General features: G+C 42.5%; 1 protein-coding gene and 1 pseudogene across 2 annotated transcripts in view; one reads left to right on the top strand and one right to left on the bottom strand.

The window, feature by feature from the left end:
• FLT1 (fms related receptor tyrosine kinase 1) overlaps window positions 1-25,846 on the bottom strand; it is a 178,311-nt gene extending 152,465 nt beyond the window's left edge. The window contains exon 1 of one of the 2 annotated variants that reach the window (XM_038573381.1): window positions 25,443-25,846. In XM_038573381.1, the coding sequence (XP_038429309.1) occupies window positions 25,443-25,506 (64 nt within the window). In that variant the 5' untranslated portion in view covers window positions 25,507-25,846. The remainder of the gene's footprint in view (window positions 1-25,442) is intronic. The other variant, XM_038573380.1, reaches the window with a different exon arrangement.
• LOC119877546 lies at window positions 11,902-16,172 on the top strand (annotated as a pseudogene).
• Window positions 25,847-26,076: the final 230 nt, after the last annotated feature.

Here is a 26,076-nt window from a genome sequence, read left to right as displayed (position 1 = left end):
TCAGAGAATATTTTGCTGAGATGTAATTGCAAAGACATCACATTAACTTAATCTGCATCTCTGGTATTGCTGGTGATAAAAATTAACGTAAAAAGTAATTTTTATACATAATAGGTCCTGGTATCAAATTACTACCAGGAAAAAAAAATGACTTGATATTAACTAATTTAAATTAAAATCACTGTTTCATATAGATCCAGTTGGTCTATCAAATAACCTCATAGAACCAGTCAACCCATTCAGGTACCCAGGGAAGGATTTTATACTTTACTCATCTATGTGAGTTTCCTGAGGCAACATATAGCTCAAAATCAGTGATCCTTGAGAATACTAAGTGTTTCTAAAGCCACAGCCAGCAACTGATAACACCTATCCTGAAAAATTTCCAGGCTAGAATAATTTCTACCCTTCTTTGTGGCATAGAACTCTGGAGATTTAATTGAGTAGTTGTTCATGTGCTAGAAAAAAACTCCAGCGAAGTTTCTTGCAGAAAGTTCTGGCATTACTTCGGGATGTCTCTGTGGTTTATGTGCAGATGGTGAGCTTTCTCATCCAAGAGAAGCCAGGGGAAAGAAGTGTCCCTTTTTATGACATGACATGAACCCCACTGCCTGCTATTTCATTTCCAAATCATAAGAATCTTTATCAGCATCTTAGAAAACCAGTACTCCTGACTGTTATCAGAAAGAAGCTTTGACCTCAAAGACCCACCCAAATCACAGCTGAGGGAAGTGTCATCTAGAGAAGATCTCCTTAAGAGTACACCACCCACACGCTCCTTCCTGCACTCCTTATTCCATCCTCCCACCAAAAGCAAGCATCACAACTGAGCAGTTAAATAAGACACAGAAAATAACAGTTATTGGAAAGTTTAGGTGGAAAATGCTAAGAAAAATATTTTGCTATATAATTAGTTTCCACTGACATCAATGAATTTTGCACTCAGAATGAGGAAGCTAGATTAAAGAAGTTGATTAAACAAAGGAAAAGAGAAGTAGAAAGAAAACTATTTCCAAGGAACTGGATGCTCTGAGCATACCATCATTCTTCAGTTAATAGGAAACTGGAATCTCATAAAGATTAACGGAGGTGCCAAGACTACAGTTCAACAGGAAAACTAATAGGGGAAAAAGGAAAGTGAAATAATTATTCCTCAAATGCTCTCAAGTCACATTAGGCCTTAAAACACTTATTTAAGGCAATTTAATGTCCACATACCCATTTGAGAAACAAAGATCTGACTTAAACATTTTTTTAGTATCTACTGTAGGTCAGCACTTTCTCCATTTCAGTAGAGACACTTTCTCCATTTCAGTAGAGATATAAATATGTACATATCCATATACATTGTCACGCATGTGAAAATCAGTTTGCTATCCTAGCAAGTAGCTCAGAGTCACATTGCCCAATTAGAAGCGAATCCACAGGATACTTTATTTCCAAGGGTGGAGTGCTAGCATTTAACAGGGATTCTCCCCTTGTAAAGCTCAGATGGGGATCAGAACTTTCCACTGTTTGCCACGGTGGTCTAAAAGTCTAGTTTAAACAAATTATTGTCCCCTTGGTGAATTAGGTGGTCTGTGAACTACTGTTTTCATCAAAGTCCACTACAATATACAGCAGTCTCCCCTTATCTGCAGGGAGACATCCCAAGATGCCCCAGGGGATGCCTTAAACCACAACAGTACCAAAGCTGACATACATAGGTTTGTTCCTATACGTACACACCTATGATAGTTTAACTTATAAAGTTGGCAGAGCAAGAGATTAACAACAATAAGTGATAATAAAATAGACGAATTGTAACATTATACTGTAATAAAAGTTATATGAATAAGGTCTCTTTCTCTCAAAATATCTTAGTGTACTCGCCCTTCTCCTCATGATGATATGAGATGATAAAATATCTATGTGATGACATGAGGTGAGCGGGGATTTCATGGGCACTGTGACGGAGCATTAGGCTATTAATGACCTTCTGACCTTATGTTGGGAGGATCGCTGCTTCCAGGCCACAGCTGACAGCCTGGGATTGAAACCGTGGAAAGCAAACCCCCACATATGGGGAGGACTATTGCAATCATGAGAGGCAAGGAGATGTCCTGCTGTCAGGAAAATTATTATTTAAATAGCAAAACAAAAAGCAATGCAGACCATGGACATAGGCTTTATCACATGCTTCTTTATGAGAATTTGTTATCAAGGGGCACCTGGGTGGCTCAGTGGTTGAGCATCTGCCTTTGGCTCAGGTCATGATCCCAGAGTCCTGGAATCGAGTCCTGCATGGGGCTCCCTACAGGAAGCCTGCTTCTCCCTCTGCCTGTGTCTCTGCCTGTCTGTGTCTGTCACCAATCTATAAATAAAATCTTAAAAAAAGAAAAAAGAAAGAAAAAAGAATTCAGTATCAAGCACAGTGGTGTAATATCACTAAAAAACTAGTATGTGTACATGGATTTAGGTGAGCACCAAAATTGGTATTATTCCCGTCTATTTTCTTTAGTGTTTGTCTGTTCCATATTGTAGATAGGTAGAAAGAGAAGAGAACTTCATGACTCTCTGACAAAAATCCTTTCCTTCCCCACACACCAAACATCTACTTGAAAGCACATACGCGGGATCCCTGGGTGGCACAGCGGTCTGGCGCCTGCCTTTGGCCCAGGGCGTGATCCTGGAGACCCAGGATCGAATCCCACATCGGGCTCCCGGTGCATGGAGCCTGCTTCTCCCTCTGCCTGTGTCTCTGCCTCTCTCTCTCTCTCTGTATCTGTCATAAATAAATAAAATATTAAAAAGAAAAAAAAAAAAAAAAGGAAAGCACATACACAATGCGGACTGTCCTAAGACACGATTCTCCACTCCACCCTCATTTCATTAGACAAAATGGAGTGTTTTCTTTGACTTCAGTGGGGAGAGTGAGTACAAGTCCAAGTATGGCTTTATTTCACAATCAAAGCCAAAACCCAAATGATTGAGGCTGGTTCTTCAAAGCTACTCTGCTGGATACAAATAGAGCAAACTCCTGCCATAGGTCATTATGAATCCAACAGCCTTGCCCATCATTTTAAAACTAAGAGAAGACTCTTAGATAAAGTCAGACTTGAAGTGTCATTAGAAAACTGTGATTTTTACTGATCTAAGTAAAAACAGTGTCTTATTATTTGAATACAACTTCAAGACAAACCCCCTAGCTCCTCCTCCTTCCAAATGCCACTCCTTCTTTCACCTCAACCATACTAAAAGCAAAGGGTTATTCCCTGTAAGAAAGGGCCCTTATCCAAATATAAATCATGAAATATCTACATTTTTCCCTTTCTGATTTAGTCAGTAATCTCCCCAGTTCGGCTCCTGACTAGATCTGTTGTGGCCATGGGTATGCACTTAGGCCTCAGATTATTCATCTGCCAACAGAAGGGGATGGCCTTAGATTTTTAGCTTTCCTTCTAGCCTAAAAATTCTATGATCCTGAGATTCCAGTAACTGATACCAACATACCAGTTGGAAATCACGTCAAAAAAGTAATTATGACTAATAAAAAGATAACCCAATTTTTAAAAATGGACAAAGGATCTGAAGAGATCTTCTTCCAAAGAAGATTTATAAATGGCCAATAAGCACATGAACAGATGCTGCAAAAATGCGGGAAAATGCCAATCGAAACCACAGTGAGATACCACTTCATACTTCCTAGGTTAGATTAAATTAAAAAGACAGACAATGACAAGTGCCGGTGAGGATGTGGAGAAATTGGAGCCCTCACATAATGCTGGTCAGATTGCAAAGTGGTACGATCACTTTGGAAAACAGTAGGGCAGTTCCTCAAATGGTTAAACACAGTTTAAACATACAACCTAGCAATTCTACTCCTAGATATCTATCCAAGAGAACTAAAAACATCTGTCCACATAAGAACCGGTGAACAAATATGTGTCTATTGCAGCATTATTCATAACAGTTCAAAAGTAGAAACAACCCTAATAATGTCTATCAATGACAAATGGATAAACAAAATATAGTATATCTGTACAATGGAATATTACTCAGCAATAAAAAAGAATGAGGTACATATGCATGCTACTACATAGATGACCCTTGAAAATATGCTGGTGCATGCAGAGAAGACTTTGAGGACACAGGGAGAAGGGAGCTATGTATAAGATATGCAGAGAGGCCTTCAAAGAAATTAAACCCGCTGACACTTTAAAGTTGGACTTCCAGCTTCCAGATTGTGAGAAAAGAAATTTCTCTTAGGAGCCCCAAACAAAAACACCATGCTAAGTAAAAGCAGCTTGTTACAAAAGGCCACATGGTATACGATTCCATTTATATGAAATGTCTAATGCAGGCAATTCACAGAAACAGCAAGTGCATTAGTGGTGGGGAGGGACTGGGGGAAGAGGGAGAAGAGGAGTGATCAACAGTGGGTATGAGGTTTCTTCCTAGGGTAGTGAAAATGTTCTAAAATGAGAGAGCGGTTGAACGGTTGCCCAACTCTGAATACATTTAAAAAACACTGAATTATGCAATTAAAAATGGCGAGTTCTGGGATCCCTGGGTGGCGCAGCGGTTTGGCGCCTGCCTTTGGCCCAGGGCGCGATCCTGGAGATCCGGGATCGAATCCCACATCAGGCTCCCGGTGCATGGAGCCTGCTTCTCCCTCTGCCTGTGTCTCTGCCTCTCTCTCTCTCACTGTGTGCCTATCATGAATAAAAAAAAAAAAAAAAAAAATATTAAAAAAAAATTATTATTAAAAAAAATAATAATAAAAAAAATAAAAATGGCGAGTTCTATGGTATATGAATTTTACCTTAATGAAACCATTAAAAAAGAAAAACTTACGACTAATCACAAAGATAAATTGAAGACACAGAATATGGAGCTATTTTGAACTTAGCTGCCACACATGACCCAATTGGTATTAGATGTCATACTAGTTCTTTTTCCAGCTTAAAGCTGTAGAAGGCTGATTTTGGAGAAATCATTTTTCTTTCATGCTCGATAACATTGATTTTTAAGTTTTGCAGGCATTTTGCAAAAAACCTCATGGTTTCTCCAAATTACAACCTTTGAAATTTACTTTGATGTTAATTTTAAGTCACTTCTAATGGCGTATTTTGAATTTTAACTATTTAAGTTAGAATTTTAGCAAACTGAATCACATTGAAAATTATCCCACTACAACTCTCCAAAGAAACCTATTGGTGCTTCCTTTTATACAAAAATTCACTTCTGATTTATTTTCTTAATACAAAGCTTTGTATATTAGATTTATTTCAAATGAGATGCATCTGTCTTTGATTTTGCATACCATGTTTTCAATAGTACATAATCCTACATGATAAATGATCTCTTTATTTAAGTCCCCAAGTATCCTGTTTCCAAAATTTGATGTTAAGACCATGAGCCTTTACCAAGGTTTTGTGAGGTTAATTAAACATAATTCATAATAAAAGAAGATATTCTTTCTCCAAGATGTAAGTTATTAAAAGCTTAAGTCTCACAGACTAAATTTTATAGAATCTTTCTGGTTGGCGGCAAGGCTGAGAGAAAGGTTAAGAATACAATGGCAGGTGAACCAAACTTCTAGAAACTACCACAATTTTGTTTGGGATGTTAATTTCTACAGGGTTCCAGTGCTTAATAAAAGCTAAATCTTGGTCTCAGCCTCTGTGTAGTGCCTCTATGAAAGCATTTTTCAGGTAATATGAAGTGTATATAACCTTATACTCTTATAACCTTATAACCGAATGCACTATTAGAATGGCTGTCTTAAATGAAGACCACACCACTAGCTAAGCTGACAGTGCACATGTTGACAGAGGGCATTATAATATGCATGTTGCGCTCTCTCATTTTTAGCATGATGGAAAAAGACTGAAGGGTTCATATTCCATCTACCAACAGACCACATCGAAATAGGAAAGCCACAGGGATTTGTATTGCAGCAGAGCTTGAGTCTCATGATTAGGCATGATATTTGTTTTCAAAATATTATTTTTCCCCAAAAAACAATTGCCATTGAGTCAAGGAAAACCCTAAAGAAAAAAGGATTTTAACTTATAGACAGGCATGTGTCCATACCAATCTACTTGGACGCACACTTTTCTCTGCATATACATCAACTTTGAGGTGTGGGGGAAGCGGTTCAGAAGTGAAAGATGTTTGGGGGTTGTTTGAATTGTATTCTCCATTGCTCTAGGCATAAGGAAAGCTCTTTTTAGCTGGAATTTGGAAATAGATGCGTATTTGGCAAGAGCATGAAACTGTGATTTACTGATGACTAATCCCTTATGTTGATAAGATTATCCGCAACTTTTGAATGGGCAAATACCGGCTATTTTAGGTTAGGGTAATTGTATTATTGTTCTTCAGAATCCACAAAGGACTGGATGCTGAAGTAGCTACAGCAGCCATACATTTAAGCTATAGAAAGTTGCTAATCCCAGGAACTTGCTATTGTCCTTTACATCTTTACCTGATGTTAAACTCACTCTTTCACCACACAGACCCTCAAAAAAAATTCACTAGCTTCTTGCTTTAGAGTTTTTGCTATTCAAAGTAATCCCCAAATCATTAGATTTGAAATGCCAAGCGTCTCATCTCCATGTTTTAATAGAAAATTTAAGATAGTCATTTACATAGCATTTATGTCTTGAATTCAAGTGTAAAAAAACAAGTGAAGAAATTATGTAAATGTTTAATTTCAGTAGTCAACGTTGGCTATAGACATATTCATTTGAATAATTCTTCTATAGTGTGTTTTAAAGCTGTCTTACAACTCATATTTTAATTGTCAGTTGACAAAATCCATAAATAGCTCTTGCAGTGCAAGGCATAAAGGACACCATGCTATTAGCAAATGATGTGGCCAATGTCTAAAATAATCAGAACTTGGACAGTCTATCCAACCTATCCATGCATGAGTTATTGGCTTTACTCATTTTTCCTTTATGAAAGTCATTTAGAAGAGAAAATTCTGTGTAGTTTAAGATGCTTACCAAAGTACTCTGAAAAACTTCAACATCCCTACAATTGGTGTTTATGAGGGGCACATCTTCAGTGTACTTCTCTAGCTTTTTACTTGACACTGGCTTCTTGGACGGTCATGCTTTAACAGGGCGCCTTCATTTATCATTAGGCCTGTCACTGGGCTACCATCAGGAGCCTACCCTCCCAATGACCTGTACCCATGCACAGCTCCTTTTCATGTGACATCAGAGTTAATTAAGGTTGGTTAGTGAGAAATCTCCTGCCGACCAAGGAGGTACCTTTTTCCCAAAAATGCTCCACTCCCACACCACTGTTCTCTTATTGAATGAGTTCAAAAACCACCTCCACAGAGCTGTCTAACGACATGTCATTTCAATTTATCATAGGATGTCATGGAAGTTATCTGAGCTGCCTGGAGCAAGGGTCAAGATCTGGTTGACAGGGCACGAGACATGGCTCGTAAAGTATTTAGTGAAGTCTGGCAGGCCTTCAACTGGTTATGCAAAGGGAGAGGAAAAGAACAATGTTCACACCCTAAAAAGGCATAGAGGAAGATTTTGTCTGTTAGGTAGTGCTTCTCTATCAGTAGCAGGAAACGCATTACATTTGGAGTACATCCCCGCTGGCCTCTATTCTTCCCCCGTGTTGCTGTTCAGGGGACTGTGGGCAAACTGGCCTGATGCCACCTCATATAGAATAGATCATAATTACCAACTGTTCATAATTCAACTGTTCATGTTGAATCACAAGTCATTTCAGGCCAGAATGTATTAAATTTCAGGCTATGAACACCTGAAATTCAGAATGTATTAAATTTCTGGTTCTGAACACCTGAAAAGGGATTGCTCAGTAGAGGTGCCGTTTCAATGAAAATACATGCAGTATATGTAGGATTAAATACACAACACTTAGTTTAATAGAAGTAACTGTTTTGTTAATCTTTCAGCACTTGGTGCATCCTCTCCAGAATCACAGTGCTCTAACACAATGCAGTAGGGTCAGAGACAGAATGTTTACAGGCAAGAGAGCACTTGCATGGAGCTGCATTGTTAAGAATGGTAGTAGCATTAATAAAATGCTTGAAGTGCCTTAGCATCAATCTTATAATCTCTAATATCTTCTTTACAAATCCAAGTTTCAGTTCTGCCAAAGGTATCTCCATATTATTATTATTTTTTAGATTTTATTTATTTATTCATGAGAGGCAGAGACACAGGCAGAGGGAGAAGCAGGCTCCCCGCAGGGAGCCTCATGCGGGACTCAATCTCAGGACCTCAGGATCATGACCTGAGTCTAAGACAAAAGCTCAACCACCCAGGTGCCCCTCCATATTATTTTTAAATAAACAATTATTCCTGAAACTAACATAACATTGTATGTCAATACATGTATCCTTCAATAAAAAATATTTAATGGTTAAAGCTTTTATACACATGCAAACAATTATCAGCCTGGAAGTATAGTATAGTTAAAAAAAAAAAAAAAGTGCAACCCACAATTTAAAACCTGAAGTTTTCCCCATTCTGCATTACATCAGGATTACAGTTTGATCTACTACCAAGTATTTTATCAAATGCTCTGTGTCCATTACTGCTCAAGGCCAAGGGGCCAGTCATCTATTGGAGACGATGGGAGCAGGTACCCGAATTTCATGGACAAGTTACTTACATAGAACCCTGTGGGTTCCATCAGGAAGGAAAGCATCCCAAAGTAGATGTGGAAACATTTCATCAATTCAATATAGGAACTTACCATAGAATGGTAAAACAGAACAGGAATTGGAACTTTTAAATTTTAGTGTAGCCACTGCCTACAATCTGTTATGTCACACAATTAATCTGAGATTCACACAGTTCTTTCCAGGAAAAAAAAAAAAAATGAGTATATCATGGACTTGTATGTTGTGAGGTTATTAAGTAACCATAAAAATGCACTGTGCTGAGGTTTTAATTTTGAATCCAAAATACTACCTTAAAATATATGTGTAATAAAACGAGGAAGGCTAGCTAGCAAGGAGGCAGACAGGCAAGAGTGCATGTTAACCCTATCTATCCAGCAAGGAAAAGCCAAAAACATTACTACAGCTAATCCATGTTTGGTCTCTTTATATATTCTTCAACTTTATAATCTATTACAAATAATGACAAAATACCATTTGGTTTGTGTATAAAAACCGGAAAAACAAAATAAGGTTGGCAGGCAGAGTGTGATAAGATTCCCACATTAATTGTAGGCTCACACTGATCCAGTTTATGAAGCTGAAACTACATAGAGAACTTTTTTCTGGAGTCCTTTAAACGGTCTATAAAGATGGTGCTTTATAAATTCCCTCCCTAAGAGGCAAGTTGAGAGATCTCCGCCTTTGTAACCAATTATGTATACAAACCCTCTGACCTCTGAAGATTTAAATGGCCAAGTGTGTGCGATTAAGTTATCCATCATTGGGGAATTGACTTTTTGAAAGCCATGTTAGCATACTTTCTAAGGCTCATTAAAACACTATTCTTGACCATTGTGTTTCTGTTGTCAAAATCAGTTTCCTTCTAAATTAAACAATTTGAAATACAATTGCTTTTCATTACACATATTTTGGAGACTAATCCCGCTTAAACAATGGGATGGGTATGTTACTGAACTGTTCTTTTTAATTCTGGCTTCCTTTAATTTTCATGATTTCTTAAGACTTGCTTAATTTACATGGTAAATATTTGTAATCTTCCTAAGGTTTCACAAACTTTAAAAAAAAAAATCTTGGGACGCCTGGGTGGCTCAGTGGTTGAGCGTCTGCCTTCTGCTCAGGGTGTGATCCTGGTCCCGGGATTGAGTCCCACATCGGGCTGCCTGCATGGAGCCTGCTTCTCCCTCTGCCTGTGTCTCTGCCTCTCTCTGTAGGTCTCTCATGAATAAATAGATAAAATAAAATCTTAAAAAAAAAAATCTTATCTCAGATGGAACTAATAATGTTCTACAAGTTTTGCTGAAAGCCAAGCCTCTGGAAGAGAAAGTAAGCCACTAAAAAGCAGTACGGTTCCAGCAGAAGTATCTCAATTTTTAAAGAAATAATTTACTGAATGGTTTTCACTCACTTCAGTGTATGATAGCAAGGTCTTCCTTACAAATATTTGTTAAGACTTTAAATTCATTTATACTCCAAACCGAGGGAATATTCTCAGGGCATTTTTACTCATACACTCTCATTAACCTATCTGAAATTTTATTTCTAGAATTAGTGGTTTTGATATCATCCGAGATATCACAACTCTGATGGAAGAACAAATGAAACAAAACACCAATTTTTGCTCCCAGTTGGCCATCCACCTAATGGGCTTTAAAATATCCTATGTACCAACCAACTCTAGAGGATAAGCCCAAAATCAGTAAGCAGAAGTTACATAACACCAGAAGGAAGAACTCTATAGAGAGGCAAGAAAGTCTCCAGTTCTGGATCTGTCCCTACAAAGTTAAGGCATCAACTCCCCGAGATGAGACTGATGAACAGGGTTAAGGGTTGGACTCCCAAACACGATCCTAAGAGTCTGGGAACTTATTCCCCTCATTTATCTATCCTTCTTATCTCTCTTTTACTGCCAGCCAACCCTGGTTTTTTTCCTACTACATTCCCCATATGACCCCTTTCTCTCACCCCTCACCTTGTAGATTTCTCTGATGTTTCACCTTAGCATTTATTCCTCCACATAATATTTTCAACATATACTAAGAGAAGGATACAATCATAAACAAGACAAACAAGATCGCTTTCTTTAAAGTGCTTATAATTTAGGCTGAACAGCTAAAGAAACAAGGAAATATGGATATATATAGATTTTATACTTACAAATTACTTTATATGCAAACATAAAATTACATCTGTGCGTTTTCATAGCAAAGTACCAGATGTGGGGACACTAGCCCAGCCCAGGAAGTGAGGGACATTCTCATACAAGAATAGTGTTGAAGGAAGACCCAAAGACTGAGCGTATGTTTGGTAAAGGAAATATTTGGTTCTCTTCCTCTCTCCCTCCAAGATTTACAAATCTTCAAACCCTCTCAAGCTTCATCTTTACTTTTAGGCAACTGTTATTCCTTTATCAACTACCCTTAATTCTCTTATCTGTACAATTCTGCTTTCCTTGAGGGGAGAAAAGCCCTACTATCTTCTTCCAATGCCCTGGTTTGCATATTTTTTTTTAATGTAGGATTTATCTCACTTTACTTGCCACTAGAATAAAAGCCACAAAGGAACATTCTCTAGATGATCTGCCCAGGTCATGCTGTGCTTTTGGAAATTGTGGAAGAAGTCTCAGATGGAGGTGAAGCAATGAGAGGAATTAAAAAAAAAAAAAAAAAAAAAGAGCTTTCATTTGCATGATTACATCAGGACTTAACTTGTCCCTCCTCTTAACCTGTTTTGTCTTCCTAGCTTACCCTGGGGACGGTCCAGAGCCAAGAGGAAATAGTTTCCAACCCAAAAGTCCTTCTCTAAGATAGCAAAAAAAAACAATAGCAGGAGCAGTAACATCACCTAGTATCTTTAGGGTAAATTGGCGCACCTAAAAATTAAGGTTTCCAATCAACTGTCTTTCTTCTGTGCAGTTTGGGAACCTTGACCAGCTAAGAATTTCCCAGCAGGAGGGCTCATCTAAAGAAAGTATCTCTTGGGAACGATTTCTCTAGTGGCTGGGCAGCTTAAATCCTCATTTTGAATCCTAAGTCTAGATTCAATTCAGGAGAACATGATTAGCTCAGACAAAGACAAGAAAGGGGTCACTAGAATCAGAGGATGGCCCTCAAGGAAGGAACACAACATTACAGATGTGCTGGGAGGTGGACTACCAGCTCTTGGGCATATTTCCATCAACCTCCTCCACCCACACTTCCATATAAGGTAATTAGAAAGTGAACCAATGTGGAACCATGACTTCTACAAGTGAGATCCAGAGGAATGGCTATGATACGTTACAGTCAGTTCAACCAGCACTTATTGAGAGATTACTGTGTACCAGGTACTGTACTGGATTCAGAGCTGGGAAGATGAATCAGAAACAAGTACTTCCTTTTGAAGGGCTCTCAGCCCTGAGTAGCCTGTTAGGTCATGAGTCACCTACAAGTAGATTAGGTGAATACCAAGAAATGTAGAAGATTATCTAAGTCAACAAACAGAGATCACCTCATAACTATGTATACCTTGTTTTCAAAGGACATATTTTTGAGCATAGGGAGTCATAAATTCTTCTCTACACTTAAGTGATTCACTTCAGTAAAATTCAGTTAACTTCACAAAATAAAACAGTCAACGGCAAACATATAGTACAACGAACACAACTATGCTTACATCTTGAAATAAAAAAACGGGTTAATTGATGAATATTCTTGAGCACCTTGTAAGTGACTTGTTAAAATATTCAAAATAACATAGTCTTCAAAAAAAATAGTCTACACATGCCTGAATTCCATGGAAAGTTGCACATAGACCTAGTAGGATTACTGGTTATGAAACAGGCATCAGGAGAATCAAATTTGATATGATCCATGCTTTTCCTTATGAAATCACACCAGAAAGCATACCATTCCAGAACATTCTAAGAAAATATAATCCTTAAAAGAAATTTCCAAGCAAGTTTGTCTTTAACATTCTCCCAAAATGGTGAGTGAATTATTCCAGAAAGGCAATCCCATGCCCATCTGCTTGGACTCAAAGTCCAAAACAACTCTATCTCAACATTTTAGAATTTCACTGCCCCTAAAAAGAGGTATTCAGATATAGAATTATTAAGTTCAATGTCAGTTGAGACAGGCTAAGGTGAGAGAGAAATTCCTGTGTTAGTTTCCCGAATTTCCCATTTGCCTTCCAAGTGACTCTGTGTGACAAATATTTTGCATAGGCTACTTCTCATTCAGCAGTTTTGAGAACAGAATGGGGTGGGGAAGCGTGTGGTAAAATCGTTGCTAATTTGAACATCAATGATGTGTGTCAAATATTCTCCAACCCTCCAGCAGTTATAGGTACACAAGATCCATTCTAGGACAATACAATCGCTCAATTCTCATGTAATTCTTTTTTTTTTTTTTTTTTTTTTTGGTCCAGTTCTAGCAGAATTCTCAATGGAAAAGATTTTGAAGCTATAAACATTTCCAAAAAACTGAGAACAAAAATCTGATCCAGCAGGAGACATTATGTGGAAAAAGAGAGCTAAACAGTGTTTCCCAAAAAGAAAACAATACCATTAATCATAGGTGCAATGCCTTAACAAGAGTTTACACTGCCTTTTCAAATTGTTTGCTATCTCCTTAATACAGCTCTGCCTTTCTGCTCTGTTTACATCTACTTTCAGTTGCTCTAATGCCAACTTAGAAAAAGAAAACAATAATTAAAAAAAAAAATCAAACAGTATATATATCACCAGTCCTTATAATTTTCATCTAAGACATGTACCCGTTGGACCACATTTCCACTGTTTGGTGGCAGGACAGGGTTTTTCTCAGATTTGGATGAACACAGCCATATTCTGGTATTAAAAAGTGCCCCTCTCCAATTAATTGATCAAGGAAGAAGTAAAACACTCTTCCTCTTTCTCGACTTCTTGCAGATTTGAATATCTGAAAGGAATGATCTAGTGGGGGAGGAGAGATCCAAGACACAACAGGGCTCGAAAGAAATGCTTCCATTTTTGATAAATGTTATGAGGACTGTTAATCAACAAGGTAAATCATCTGGAGATATAATGTGCAACAGGATGACTATAATTAACCCTGCTTGTATAGTATATTTGAAAATTTCTTTGATGAAAGAAACAAAGAAAGAAAAAAGAAATGAAAGCATGTGTTGTGTCCATCCTACACTGAAAAGTAACTCCCTCTAGGAGAATGCTCTCAGACAGTTGTGTTTTTCTCACAAACATAAGCTCTTTGTTCTAAACCCCAGAAGCCAAACTCTGGTTTTCCTTAATTCCTAGATTTTGTCATTCAAGATATGTTGGGTACATGTTGGTGGAAAGAGTACCAATTTCAAAATCAGAATGACCTGTTTTGAATCCTGGGCTAGACACTCCTAAGTGTGTAATCCTCAGTAAACCACACGGTTTCTCTGAGCCTCGGGGTTTCAATCTGTATTAAACAAAGTTAAAAGTGTGCACATTGGGTAGTTATGAAGAAGTTCATTTGAGCTACCATGTACAGAGCCTGTGCTTAGGAAGGGCTCAGTACATGCATCCTCCCCCTCCCCCAATATGCATGGCATCTGCTCTGGGGGTCAAATACACACTAGGGTCCTTCCCTATACTCCAGTCTCATTAAGAAAAAGTTCTGAGTCTTTGAGGTTTCTGGGATCTAAAAGGTACACAGAGAACGTGTACTCAATTTGATTGATTCCTAGGAAGCAATCTGGCAGAGGGCAGCCCTGGCTTCTTCACAGGATCTCACTGATGATGAGAACTTTTCCAGGATCAAAGTGCTGGTTTGGCTTATCCATCCTTTTATGTAATCTGACCTCATGTGAAGCCACATAGAGGAGAGCAGTTTGAAAGCCCATATAAAATCATATTCTTAAGAAATAAACAAAAAGGCGCTCCTGGGTGGTATAGTCGGTCAAGCGTCTGACTCTCAGTTTTGGCTCAGGTCGTGATCTCAGGGTCATGAGATTCAGCCTGGTGCCAGGCTCCCTGCTCAGTGCACAGTCTGCTTGAGTTTCTCTCTCCTTCTTCCTCTCCCCCTCCCCACCTCTCTCTCTTTTTAAAATAAAATCATCTTTCTAAAAATCAGGTTCTTATGGACTTGAATTGTTCAAGGGGATCCTCTTCTGACTTGAATTTTTTGGGAGGTCCTTGATAAGAAAACCCATGTGATTAAAATCCAGTCTCAATGGAGACTTTACTTGTGTCTCCTGCACGCAACAGTGGAATCTCCCAAGGCCACTTCAGGCTGGAGTAGCAGCGGCGTCTCACATTCTTTGGAGATGGCAAAGCTCCAAGGAGAGATAGTTTTGAAAGAAGGGAAAGACCAACACATTCTCATCGATGTTCTTTTCTTTCTCCCCTTTTCATTTAGACTGTAAGGCATGGTAGGAGGAGGGGAGCTTGGCAGTCACACACATCAGCCTGGGATGATTCCAGCTTTACTTACCACTGCTGTGATCTTAGGGAAAGTATTTAATTTATGTAAGCCTCCGTTTCTTCATATTTGAGAGTACTGTCCCTACCTCTGAGGATTGAGTCAAACTGCATATGTAAGTCAAAGTACCTAACCATCCATAAGGGTCAGTCCACTCCTTTCCCCTTTCCTCAAAGCATTCAGCTTCCTCACATCCTCCAGAGAAGATGCTGCATCAGAGATTTGATGATATAAGTCAAGAGAAGCTGCAGGGCTCCCCACACTCAGTCTGAAGATCAGCTGTGCTTCCTCACTGGTATTATGGTACTCTTAGGAGGCCAGCAGCCCCAACAAGGCATGACACATTAACCATGGCCTCTGTAGCAATCATAAGATTTATGAAACAGAAGCTCTTCCATTGGACCAGTTGTCTCTATCACAGGTAGTGTTTAGAAGGGCCAAAGAATAATTCACAATCATTTTCTTGGCCAAACTCCAGCCTAATATCTAGACCGAAATGAAAAAGGTAACCATGTCAACAGTGGTATGGTAGATTGAAAAACACGGCCACTGTATGGTGCAGCAACCCCCTTCAAGAAAGGAGCCTCTTGATCCCTTTCACGAAGATGGCGAAGGCGGAAGGCAAAGAAGGAAGCCCCTGCCCCTCCCAAAGCCGAAGCCAAAGCAAAGGCTTTGAAAGCTAAGAGAGCGGTGCTGAAAGGCAGCACAGTCACAAGAAAGAGAAGATCCGCACGTCACCTACATTCCCACCACCCAAGACCCTGCGTCTCCGCAGGCAGCCCAGATATCCTCGAGAGCGCGCCCCCGGGAGAGACCAGCTTGATCACTCTGCCATCATCAAGTTCCCCTTAACTACTGAGTCAGCCATGAAGAAAATAGAAGACAACAACACACTTGTGTTCATTGTGGATGTCAAGGCCAACAAGCACCAGATCAAACAGGCTGTGAAGAAGCTCTATGACACTGATGTGGCCAAGGTCAACACCTTGATCAGGCCTGATGGAGAGAAGAAAGCATATGTTCGACTGGCTCCTGACTATGATGCTTTGGATGTTGCCAACAAAATTGGGATCATCTAAACTGAGTCCAGCCGGCTATAAATCTAAATATAAATTTTTCACCATAAAAAAAAAAAAAAAAAAGGAGCCTCTTGGGCAGCCCCGCTGGCGCAGTGGTTTAGCGCCGCCTGCAGCCTAGGGTGTGATCCTGGAGTCCCTGGATCGGTCCCGCGGTGGGCTCTCTGCATGGAGCCTGCTCTCCCTCTGCCTCTCCCGCTGCCTGTGTCTCTGCCTCTCTCTCTGTGTCTCTATGAATAAATAAATAATCTTAAAAAAATAATAAAATTACAGAAAAGGAAGATTTAAAAAAAAAAAAAAAGAAAGGAGCCTCTTCCCCTCCCCCTTTGACTCTAGGTTAGGACCTGTTTTTGCAAACCCAACGGGGCAGAGTGGTCTAGGCAAAGTCCAGACCTCAAAGGGCCTTGAAGCTTCTGCCCCTGCCTCCACATAAAGAAACCTGAGCTATACCAACGAATGGCAAAACTCCGTGTGTGGAGGGGAGACCCAGCAATAGGCAGTGGCAAGGGCCTAGTGGCAATGCCAAATGAAGGACAGCTGCATGAGGGATCCAGCTAGGCCCTGAGGGAAAGATCACTCAGTTGAGCTCCGCCCAAATTCCTAATCCACAGACTCAGAACGCATAATGAATTATTGTTTAAGGCCAGTGAGTTTTGGGGCAACCTATCACATAGCAATAGATGACAGATACAAATGCAATCCTGAGTTAGCCCTTCAGAAGCAGTGATTCAGCAGTGGGAGTGGGTAAAGGATATTTTCTTTCTTTCTTTCTTTCTTTCTTTCTTTCTTTCTTTCTTTCTTTCTTTCTTTCTTTCTTTTTTCTTTCTTTTTTAAAGGTTTTATTTATTTATTCATGAGAGACACAGAGAGAGGCAGAGATGTGGGCAGAGGGAGAAGCAGGCTCCCCTCCAACGCAGGACCCAAGCGCAGGACCCTGCGATCACGACCTGAGCTGAAGGCAGACACTCAACCACTGAGCCACCCAGGTGCCCCAGATATGTTCTTTCTATATTTGAACATTAAGCATCCAAGTGGAGCACACATAGCATTCAGCCTCCAATGCCCCAGAGGTACCCTTAGGTGCTCTCAGGGAAGGAGATACAACTTGGATTCTTGATGTTTCACAAGAAAGTTTCCAGCACATGGTTCTGCACGAGAGGCCAGCTCTGTTTCTGGCCAAGCAGCAAACTCTTCTCACTAACCAGTGGGGACAGACCTCTGGAACACCATGAAAGTCAGCAGAACCAGCACATAGAATTCAGCCACCCAAGTGGCAGACACTGATCCCAGCAAAGGAAACACAGGCCAAGCAGCTCAGTTATGGAGGCAAAGCATCATGAGGCTTCAGGCCGCATTGCATGGGGATCCCGGAGTGTGGCAGGGCTGGCCCGAGGTACTTGGGTGCCCAGGACAGGTCAATGGCATGGCCCTTTCAGTAGGACCCTGTAGACACTTAGCAATATTTATACAGATGAAAGCCTGAGCGTTCTGAGGCATAAGGCAGAGAAGAACTACTATTAGCTCTACTGTCTACACCTGCAATTCAGTCTGACTCCTAACTCACATACCCCACCCACACCAACCGGATCCACCTTCCTCAGAAGGCAATTTTGCCACTTTTGTTTGTTGTGTGCCCCAAGCACTTTACCCTAATATTCCTTCTGCCACACTACTAACACATACCCTTCCTGGCATTCTTGTAAATAGGAATTCTTGTAAATAGTTTCCTCTACTTTGTTATATGTCTAGTGAGGACTTAGAGCCTTTTACAGATTGGCACTGGGTCTCCAAGGTGGCCAGGTCTCTTCAACCAGCCTGTAGGGCAGTGGCTCTCAACAAGTGGTCTCGGCATGAGGTGCAACAGCGACAACAAGGGAACTTGCTCGAAATGCAAATTATTGGCCCCACCCCAGGCCAAAGGGCCAATAATTTGCATTTTTTCCACCTCAGAAACTCTGGGGTGGAGCTCAGCACTCTAACGCAGCAAGCTCTCCAGGTGATTCAGATGGATGATAAAATAGGAGGTTCTTAACCTCTTCCGCCCACTGAAATCACCTGGGAGCTTTATAAATTACTGGTGCCTGGTTCCCACTCAAGAGATTGTTATTAAATCGGTAAGGGGTACAGCCAGGGCAAGGTAGGTTTAAAAGCTCCCCAGATGATTCTAATGTAGGGTCAACACGGGGGACCATGGCCCTAGCAAGAGGCAAAGAGCTTCACAGAAGTTTAAATGCTTTCATCTTTGTGTCTAATGAAAGCAAAGGCTTTTTTCATTTATATAAGGTTCACTTCAGGCCTCTTGCAACACAAGCATCTGACCATTGTTACAGCTTTGCTTCTGGGGACCACATGGGTGTGTCTGTAGCTTGAAAGGAAATTCATTCACACTCCATCAGTTAAATAGGTTAGAAGACCAGGCTGAGAAAAAGTGCCTGTAGGCAATATGGTAATCTGTGAAAGGACAAAAGCATTTGCCAAGATTTGCTGTAAGAGACGAGGAAGAACAAGCACAAAACACATTGAATTTCATCCCAGTAAGAAGCACAAACAGAACAAAACAAAACAAAACAAAAAACGTGCTATCAGAGTAGCAAGACATAATGAGACAGTGATGCCTTCCTGACAACCAAGATTCAGAGGACACTTACCTTCGCTGCTTGATGTCACCAAATAATTTTTTCTGAAAGCAAATGCCTCATAAAACTTTTATTTATGGTTGACTGCTATCTATTTAATGTCATTTTTATGATTTTTCACCGAGTCTGCATTTTCTAAGAACTTGATCTTGCCACTCACTCTGTTTACTTGTTCACCCACTACCTCTGTTTTTACTTGGATTACAGGTCCAAGCCAAGTCTAAGATTTCATAAAAAGAGTCTTGAAGAAGGACCCAGGTGTCCCAGGAGAAGACAGGACACAAGAAGAACAATGTGGGAGCCAAAAGAGGCTCCTAGCTGGCCCAGGTCTAGTCCCTTAGCCACACAGGTCACAGGTCATCACTAGGGTGGTTGATAAAAAAAACTAATTAGATCCTGACACCAGAGCTAAGAATCCTTTACTAAAATCTGTGCTTCTCCATTTTTATTTTTTTAAACTTTTTTTATTTTTATTTATGATAGTCACAGAGAGAGAGAGAGGCAGAGACATAGGCAGAGGGAGAAGCAGGCTCCATGCACCGGGAGCCCGACGTGGGATTCGATCCCAGGTCTCCAGGATCGCGCCCTGGGCCAAAGGCAGGCGCTAAACCGCTGCGCCACCCAGGGATCCCTGTGCTTCTCCATTTTTAATGTGCAAACAAAACATCGGTGGACTTTATGAATATACAGGCTCTCTGATTCATTAAGTTGTCCGGGGGGATGCTGCTGCTGCTGCTGAACCAAGGAACACACTCTGAGAAGACTGTCTTATAATTTTGTGGGCATGCGCAGAGTCCCCAGTAAAGCATCAGGACAAAAGAGAGGATTACAAGAGAGAGAGGTCTCAGAGAGTTGAAGATCCCAGCTGATTTCCTTCCTCTTAGACACTTACTGCAAAGTTATCACTGCAGACCAACATTCTCTATGGGGAGCCATCCCTGTGAGGAATTCACTATAACTGAGGCCAATTGGACAGGCAGGAGTACATTCACATACTGGGACAAATTCATATCTGGCCCTGAGAGCTTGCTGCTTTGAAATAGTAGTGGGGCTACATAATTATTCATTCTAGCACTTACTAAGGCCCTCCATGCCAGGCGTTATACTAGGTGCCAGGGATCAGAGGGCAAGGAGACAGACACATTGACAGAAGAGTCATGACACAAGGTGAGAACTAGAAAGGATATATATCAGGGCTGTATAGAGGAGGGAACATATAGGAGAAGAAAACATAAATTTTGTCTGTAATTATAAGGAGGAATTCAAAGAGATTGTGATTTCTGATCTTTGGAAGGCTTTGAAAGGCAGAGGAGGAAATGCGGAGGCAGGGAAAGGATCTTGCAGGCAAACAGTATGAACACAGAGTGACAAATGCACAAGGCCTATCCTGAGAAGGGTGAGTAAGTTCTTTGAGTGAGGAAGGGTTTGTGTTAGCTGGGTCACAGAGTATGTGGAGGGAAGTGGGGAGAAACGAGGCCGGTGATGTAGGCTGCAACTACTTTGGCCACAGCTTGGCATAGCAGTTCAAAAGAAGGGTCACGAGGAGAATTAGTTTGCTCACCATATGGATCAGTGTACTACTAAGCAGCCATAATTTTGATATTCTTAATCTAAGCTCCTTGTGGGCTTTAAGAAAACAGGAAGATTTCATCTTTGCAAAAGATGCCAGCATTTAAAATAGAAACATTAGCACTGCAATAAAGTCATTCAACAAATTTCTGAACACCTCTACTCTGCTTGGGTTGGAGGAAAGAGAAACGAAGAAGAAATGTTATCTGTACTGTGAACAGCAGGTTCTACGACTGGGTCTGCCACTAGCCGGCTCCTGCCCCTGGGGGAAGAAGACTACCAGGCCGGGGTGGGTTTTCTCATCTTTGAAATGAGAACGTTGGATCTATGAGATTACATCTAGCTTTCACAACCTATATGTCTGGGAGACAAGATCAGGTCTCGAAAGGAGCTCAAAAATCAAGAAAAGGAGCAATAATGAGATATGGCTCTCAGGCATCCAGCTTACCAAGACTGATGGGAAATCCCCAGGAATTCTTGACATCCCCCCACATCCGCCCAGCAGCAATGCAGGAAATCTAGTCCACTATCTTCAGCAGACTCAATGGAACCATTTCCTTAATGAAACCCCCCTGAAGTCCCAGATGCTAAACCAGAGGCTTTCCTCTCAATCCCTCCCTCAATTACCCCATTCCTCCCATTTCCTTTTCCCTCCCTCAATCTGGTATAAAATCCAGTAATGTCATCAGCAGCATGCAATTTCCAAGGCACCCAAGTGCGTGAGGAATCAACAATGATCCTGGAAAGCATTTGGTAGGAGATCTTGTCATTCCTTACAAGCCTCACCAGTACACTAAAACCATTGGAACGGAATGGACTGTCCTGTCCTATTAAATTATCTAAAGCAATGCAACAGATGTTTTTAATGCTTTTAACCACTCCTAATAATATATTTTCGTTTAAAGAAAAAATAAGAAGGTCTGGTATCATTTCACATGTCCTTCCCTCACCTCTCCACAATGACAAGTACTCTGAAAAGTTCTATTTACTTGATATCCAATAAACTCCTAACCATGCAACTGTACCAGAAACCTATAGTCAGCAAGCTCTGCATTTAACACCCAAGTGCCAAGAGGGCTTCTTCCACTTTCTCTCCATTCTTAGGCCTGCTCGCATACACATCTCAGTTTGCTCGTGCTTTGCAGAACTTCCCAAGCCAGAGGAAACATCAGCCACAACCTGGCAAAAACCCTCTCAAGGACGCTGCATTTTTTTTGGTCAATATAAAACCCATTTTTTTGGCAATATATTTCCAACTGCTATATTACATATGTTCAAAGTGGATTTTGAATGTCTCAATACTTTTCTGGTGAGGAGAACAAAGTGATTATTTGGTTTGTTCTAAAAGAGCATATAAAATAGGTCCAGTTTTAAATAAGAGGCTTAGTATCCCTGTTGTAATTTGAAATTTTTATTTATTTATTTTTAAGATTTTATTTATTTATTCATGAAAGACACACAGAGAGAGAAGCAGAAACACAGGCAGAGGGAGAAGCAGGCTCCATGCAGGGAGCCCGAGGTGGGACTCGATCCCAGGTCTCCAGGATTACACCCGGGGCTGAAGGCAGCGCTAAACAGCTGAACCACCGGGGCAACCCTGCAATTTGAAATTTTTAGAATGAAGTTCTTTTTGAGTCAAAAAACTGAGAATTAAACAACAAAAAACCAAATAAAACCCAAGAAATTCTTCTGAGTTGAAATGACTAACAGCCTTAGAAGAGGTAATGTAACCAGAGTTAGGAGGTAGAGTTTTACTTCATAGAGTTACATATTCTGTTTGTAAAAGAAAAAGAAGCCTATGATTACTGCTGGTTCAGACAGCTTCTAACAGCTTAGCTCTTGCAACCCATCAAAGAGCGAGTTAACCAGGTGATGGAAGACAAAAAAAAAAAAAACAAAAAAAACGCAATGTGATTACTGATAGCCGGTGACACCCAGTTCTTTACACACTCAACTCTGGCATTACTGGGTTTATCAGCCATTTTATATGCAAATGCATAAAGGCGTTGGGGAGGAGAAAGAGACACACAACAAGTTGAGCCTATTCCTTGGACTCATTCGCTTAAATATTTGGAAAGGTGCCTTAGAAATAGGCATCTATTCTAACTTCTGACTTTCACATAAGAAAACGAAAAATACACGGAGTTATCCCTGGAAGAGGAGCTGGATAGCCTGTTACAGAATTTTCAACAGATAAAGAAAAAAATTTAAAATAACAGTAAACAAACAAGGTAAAAATATTAAGGAACTAGGGCAGGTGACCACCTACAGTTCATCTGCAACACGTGTCGGATGGAAAACTCCAAGGACTGCCAAAGGTGCTAACTAATTAATATTTCAAATATGCAATACAGAAAAGCACCACCAAAAAAGTGTGGTGGCTTCCAAAACCTTTGAGAAAACAACAAACCTTGTCATGTAAAACTATGTCATGTAAAATCCTTATTTTGAAAGATTTATTACATTCTATTTGGATATGAGTCTTATCTTCAGGCACACTTTAACATTATTAATGTAGCTTTTTCTCCCTCACAAGATTCAGAAGTGTTGCATTTCCAGTTAGTTATAGCAAACTGTAAATGTCAGCTGTTCAAACACACGCCCCCCCCCTCCAAAAATGGGGACAGAAAAAAAAGGGGGGGGGTCTGTGGCTTTAATCATGGACAGGGTGACTTAAAAAGTAAGAAAAATGAGACTGAGCCAGAGGAAGGGAGGTATAATTTTTAGAGAGAAAGATCGCAATATAGAAGACTTGAAAATATCTGAATTGCAGTCATCTTTTAATTTCTCAAGGTATTTGGAAGAAGGTAAATGTAATCTTTAGGGGGAAATGCATTATCTTTTTGTCTGATTGAGCCTCTGGTTATTTTATACCTCCGTGCATGCACACACATTCACACACACGCTCAAAATATTAATAACTCACAAATATTCAAAGGTTAGAGAGCACCTGAAGGTGAGCAGATTCCTGATTAAAACCACAAGGCAGAGACTTGGCCTCTTTCTGGACACCACTAGCCCTCAGTTCAGTCTGAAAGCCCTGATGCGATTTACAAGGAAAGCAGCTGTTTTACTGTGATTTGTCTGTTAACCAGCCAGAAGCCGGCGGTCTACAAAGTCATGCTTTAACAATTACGCATCCCAACCAGTGAAACCACACTCCTAAACCAGCAGGTAAAGAGGTTCTCACCTTGCTAATGTTTTGTCTTGCTTTCTTGTTGTAACACATAAACAATTTTTTTTTTTTTAAGTCACAGAAGAGTCCTAACATTTCTGCCTCGTTTAAGGAAAATAAAACCTTAAAAAGATCTCAAGGGAATCTTGCTCAGGTTTCTGATAAGCTTCCACTGATTTAAATTGCGCCTAATCACCAACAGAACTATACTGGTGATTACCGCTTTTGAAACAACAGTAAAGATGTTTATGTGTGAAGCAGAAAAGCAATGAAACACACACTTTTCCCTCCATTTTTTGGATTCACAGGAATTTACCTGGATTTACCTTTACATAAAAGGCGAAGGCACTTCAGAAGTTATTTAAGCGCTCTGAGCAACTATACTTAAATGTAAGCGGCTTTTCAAAACAACAACAAAAAAGTATTTTTGTCAAAGAAAAGCAGTATTTCATTTAAAAAATAGTTGTTACCGACTTTCCCAACTTATTACAGCAAGTTCTCAGACATTAGGACAACGCCTGCCGGTCAGTTCAATGGTTTCGCCAATCTAATTGCAACTATTGTTATTCAGAAACGGACGATCTAAATACTCCTCCCACTGAGAAAGAATCTTTTTTTTTTTTTAAGTTAGTACTTTGAGGGTTTAACAAGCATTTAAAAAGATATGCCCAGCCCTACTGACTTTTTCCTTCCCCGGAAGGACTACAATAACTTTTCAATGCTACTGTATTTCATTTCATTATTTTACCTTCTCTCCAGGATCCTTAAAAGAAAGGCACTCGGAAATAAGGCTCTCTGCGCCCGGGGGCACTGGTCCGGAGGGCGCTTGGCCTCTCAGCCCAACGGGCAGCAAAGGCGAGTCTGGGACCCCAGGTCCCCTCGGGCTTTGACCCCGAGCGGGGGAACCTCCACACCAAGGGCGGCGTAACCTCCTGGCCCCGGGCGGTCCTGCCGCTCGTTTCCCGAATCCCCAGCCAAGGGGTGGACCTCACGGATTCCTCAGACCGCATCTTTGGTCCAAACCGTCCTCCCTCTCTTCTCTCGGAATGGAGAGATCAGGCCTGCAGTCCTGAAACTTAACGGTATTTGGTTCTCGAGCGCCCTGGTCGGTCAGGTTCACTCAGGTCGGCGACCTGCGCTGGACCCGCCGCGGAGGCCCCACTGGGGTGGCGGCGCGCAGCGCGCTCGGCCCGGCGGTCGCCACGCCGCGGGGAGCAGAAGCTGCTGAACATTCCTGGGGGCATTCGGGCCCGGGGACCCGGAGTGGGTCGTTGGACCCCAGCCGTTTGCCATCTCCTGGGAGCTGTCTGGTCCTGGCAGGCCCGCGACCTCGTCCGGGTGGGCTCTCCTCCTCCGCGCTGGAGGCAAGATGTGCTGGCCGGTGCCCAGCGGCACCAACGCCGGGGCCTCGGCGCAGCCCGCGGCGGCCTCGCGGACCTTGGGGAAGCCGCGGCTTCGCGCTCCGGTGGGCCCCGCCGACCCGCGCCGGGCCGCCTGGGAGCAGGCTGTGGGGGTCGGGCCGGTCCGGGGCGCGGCGTCCCCCAAGCCTGGTGCCCTGGCTGCCGGGCTGGGAGGCCCGCATCGGCGACTGCGGCCGCCAAAGGCCACCCGACGCGTCCCCGAGCTCGGCGCCAGCAGCAGTTCGGGGCGGCGATGCCCGCCGGCCTCCGCCAGCCGCTCCCCGAGGTGCCCGCACCGCCTGCCCGACGGAAGACGAGGGCGCCACCGCCCCGGGCGTGCCCTCGACAGCCGGGTCCCAGGCTCCCGGCGAGGCTGGCTGCTGGCGGCCGCGGCTTCCCCTCCCCGCGTGCGCCCGGCCCCGGCCCCGTTCCCGGCCCCGGCCCCCAGGGTGTGCCCGCCTGCCGCCCCCTCCGGGCCCCGCGCGAGCCTCACCTGTGAGCAGCAGGCCGCCAAGCAGCGCGCACAGCAGGACCCCGGTGTCCCGGCAGCTGACCATGGTGAGCGTGACGCGGCCTGCCCGCCCGGTCCCCGCGCTGCTCGCGGGCCACAGCGCCCGAACCCGGCTCGCGCGCCCCCCGGTCCTGCGCCCCGAGCGCCCCGAGCGCCCCGAGTCCCCGCGCCGCGGCTCCAGCCGGGGAGACCACCACCTCCCGGGTAATCCTCGCAGCTCGGCGTCCTCCGGCCGCTGCGCCCCCGCTCCCGAGCCCGTCCCGGAGCCCGCTCCGAGCCGCCGCCGCCGCCGCCGCCGCCGGGGAGGAGCCGCAGGAGTGTCCGCCAGGCGCGCTCCGAGCCTTCCGCGGACCTCGATTCCGAGGAGCCGAGGGCGGGGGCGATTTATAAACTTTCCCCAGCCCACTTCCTACCCCGGCACCTCCTTCCAGTGACGTCAAGGGGTCCCCCACCCCTCATCCGCCTCCCCACCTACCCTCTTCCTCCGGGACCCGATTCCCTACGGCTCCCGAGCGGGGCGGGGGCCGCCGGGGGCGGGCGGCGGGGGCGCGGCGGGCGGCGGGCGGCGGGCGAGCGCTCGCGGGGAGGCGCCGGCTGCTCGGCCCGGAGGCGGCCG

This window comes from Canis lupus, chromosome 25 (genome assembly GCF_011100685.1).
Source record: "Canis lupus familiaris isolate Mischka breed German Shepherd chromosome 25, alternate assembly UU_Cfam_GSD_1.0, whole genome shotgun sequence".
Classification (NCBI taxonomy): domain Eukaryota; kingdom Metazoa; phylum Chordata; class Mammalia; order Carnivora; family Canidae; genus Canis; species Canis lupus.
The sequence above is the reverse complement of the archived record's forward strand: the minus strand, read 5'-3'. Positions and strand labels throughout refer to the sequence as shown.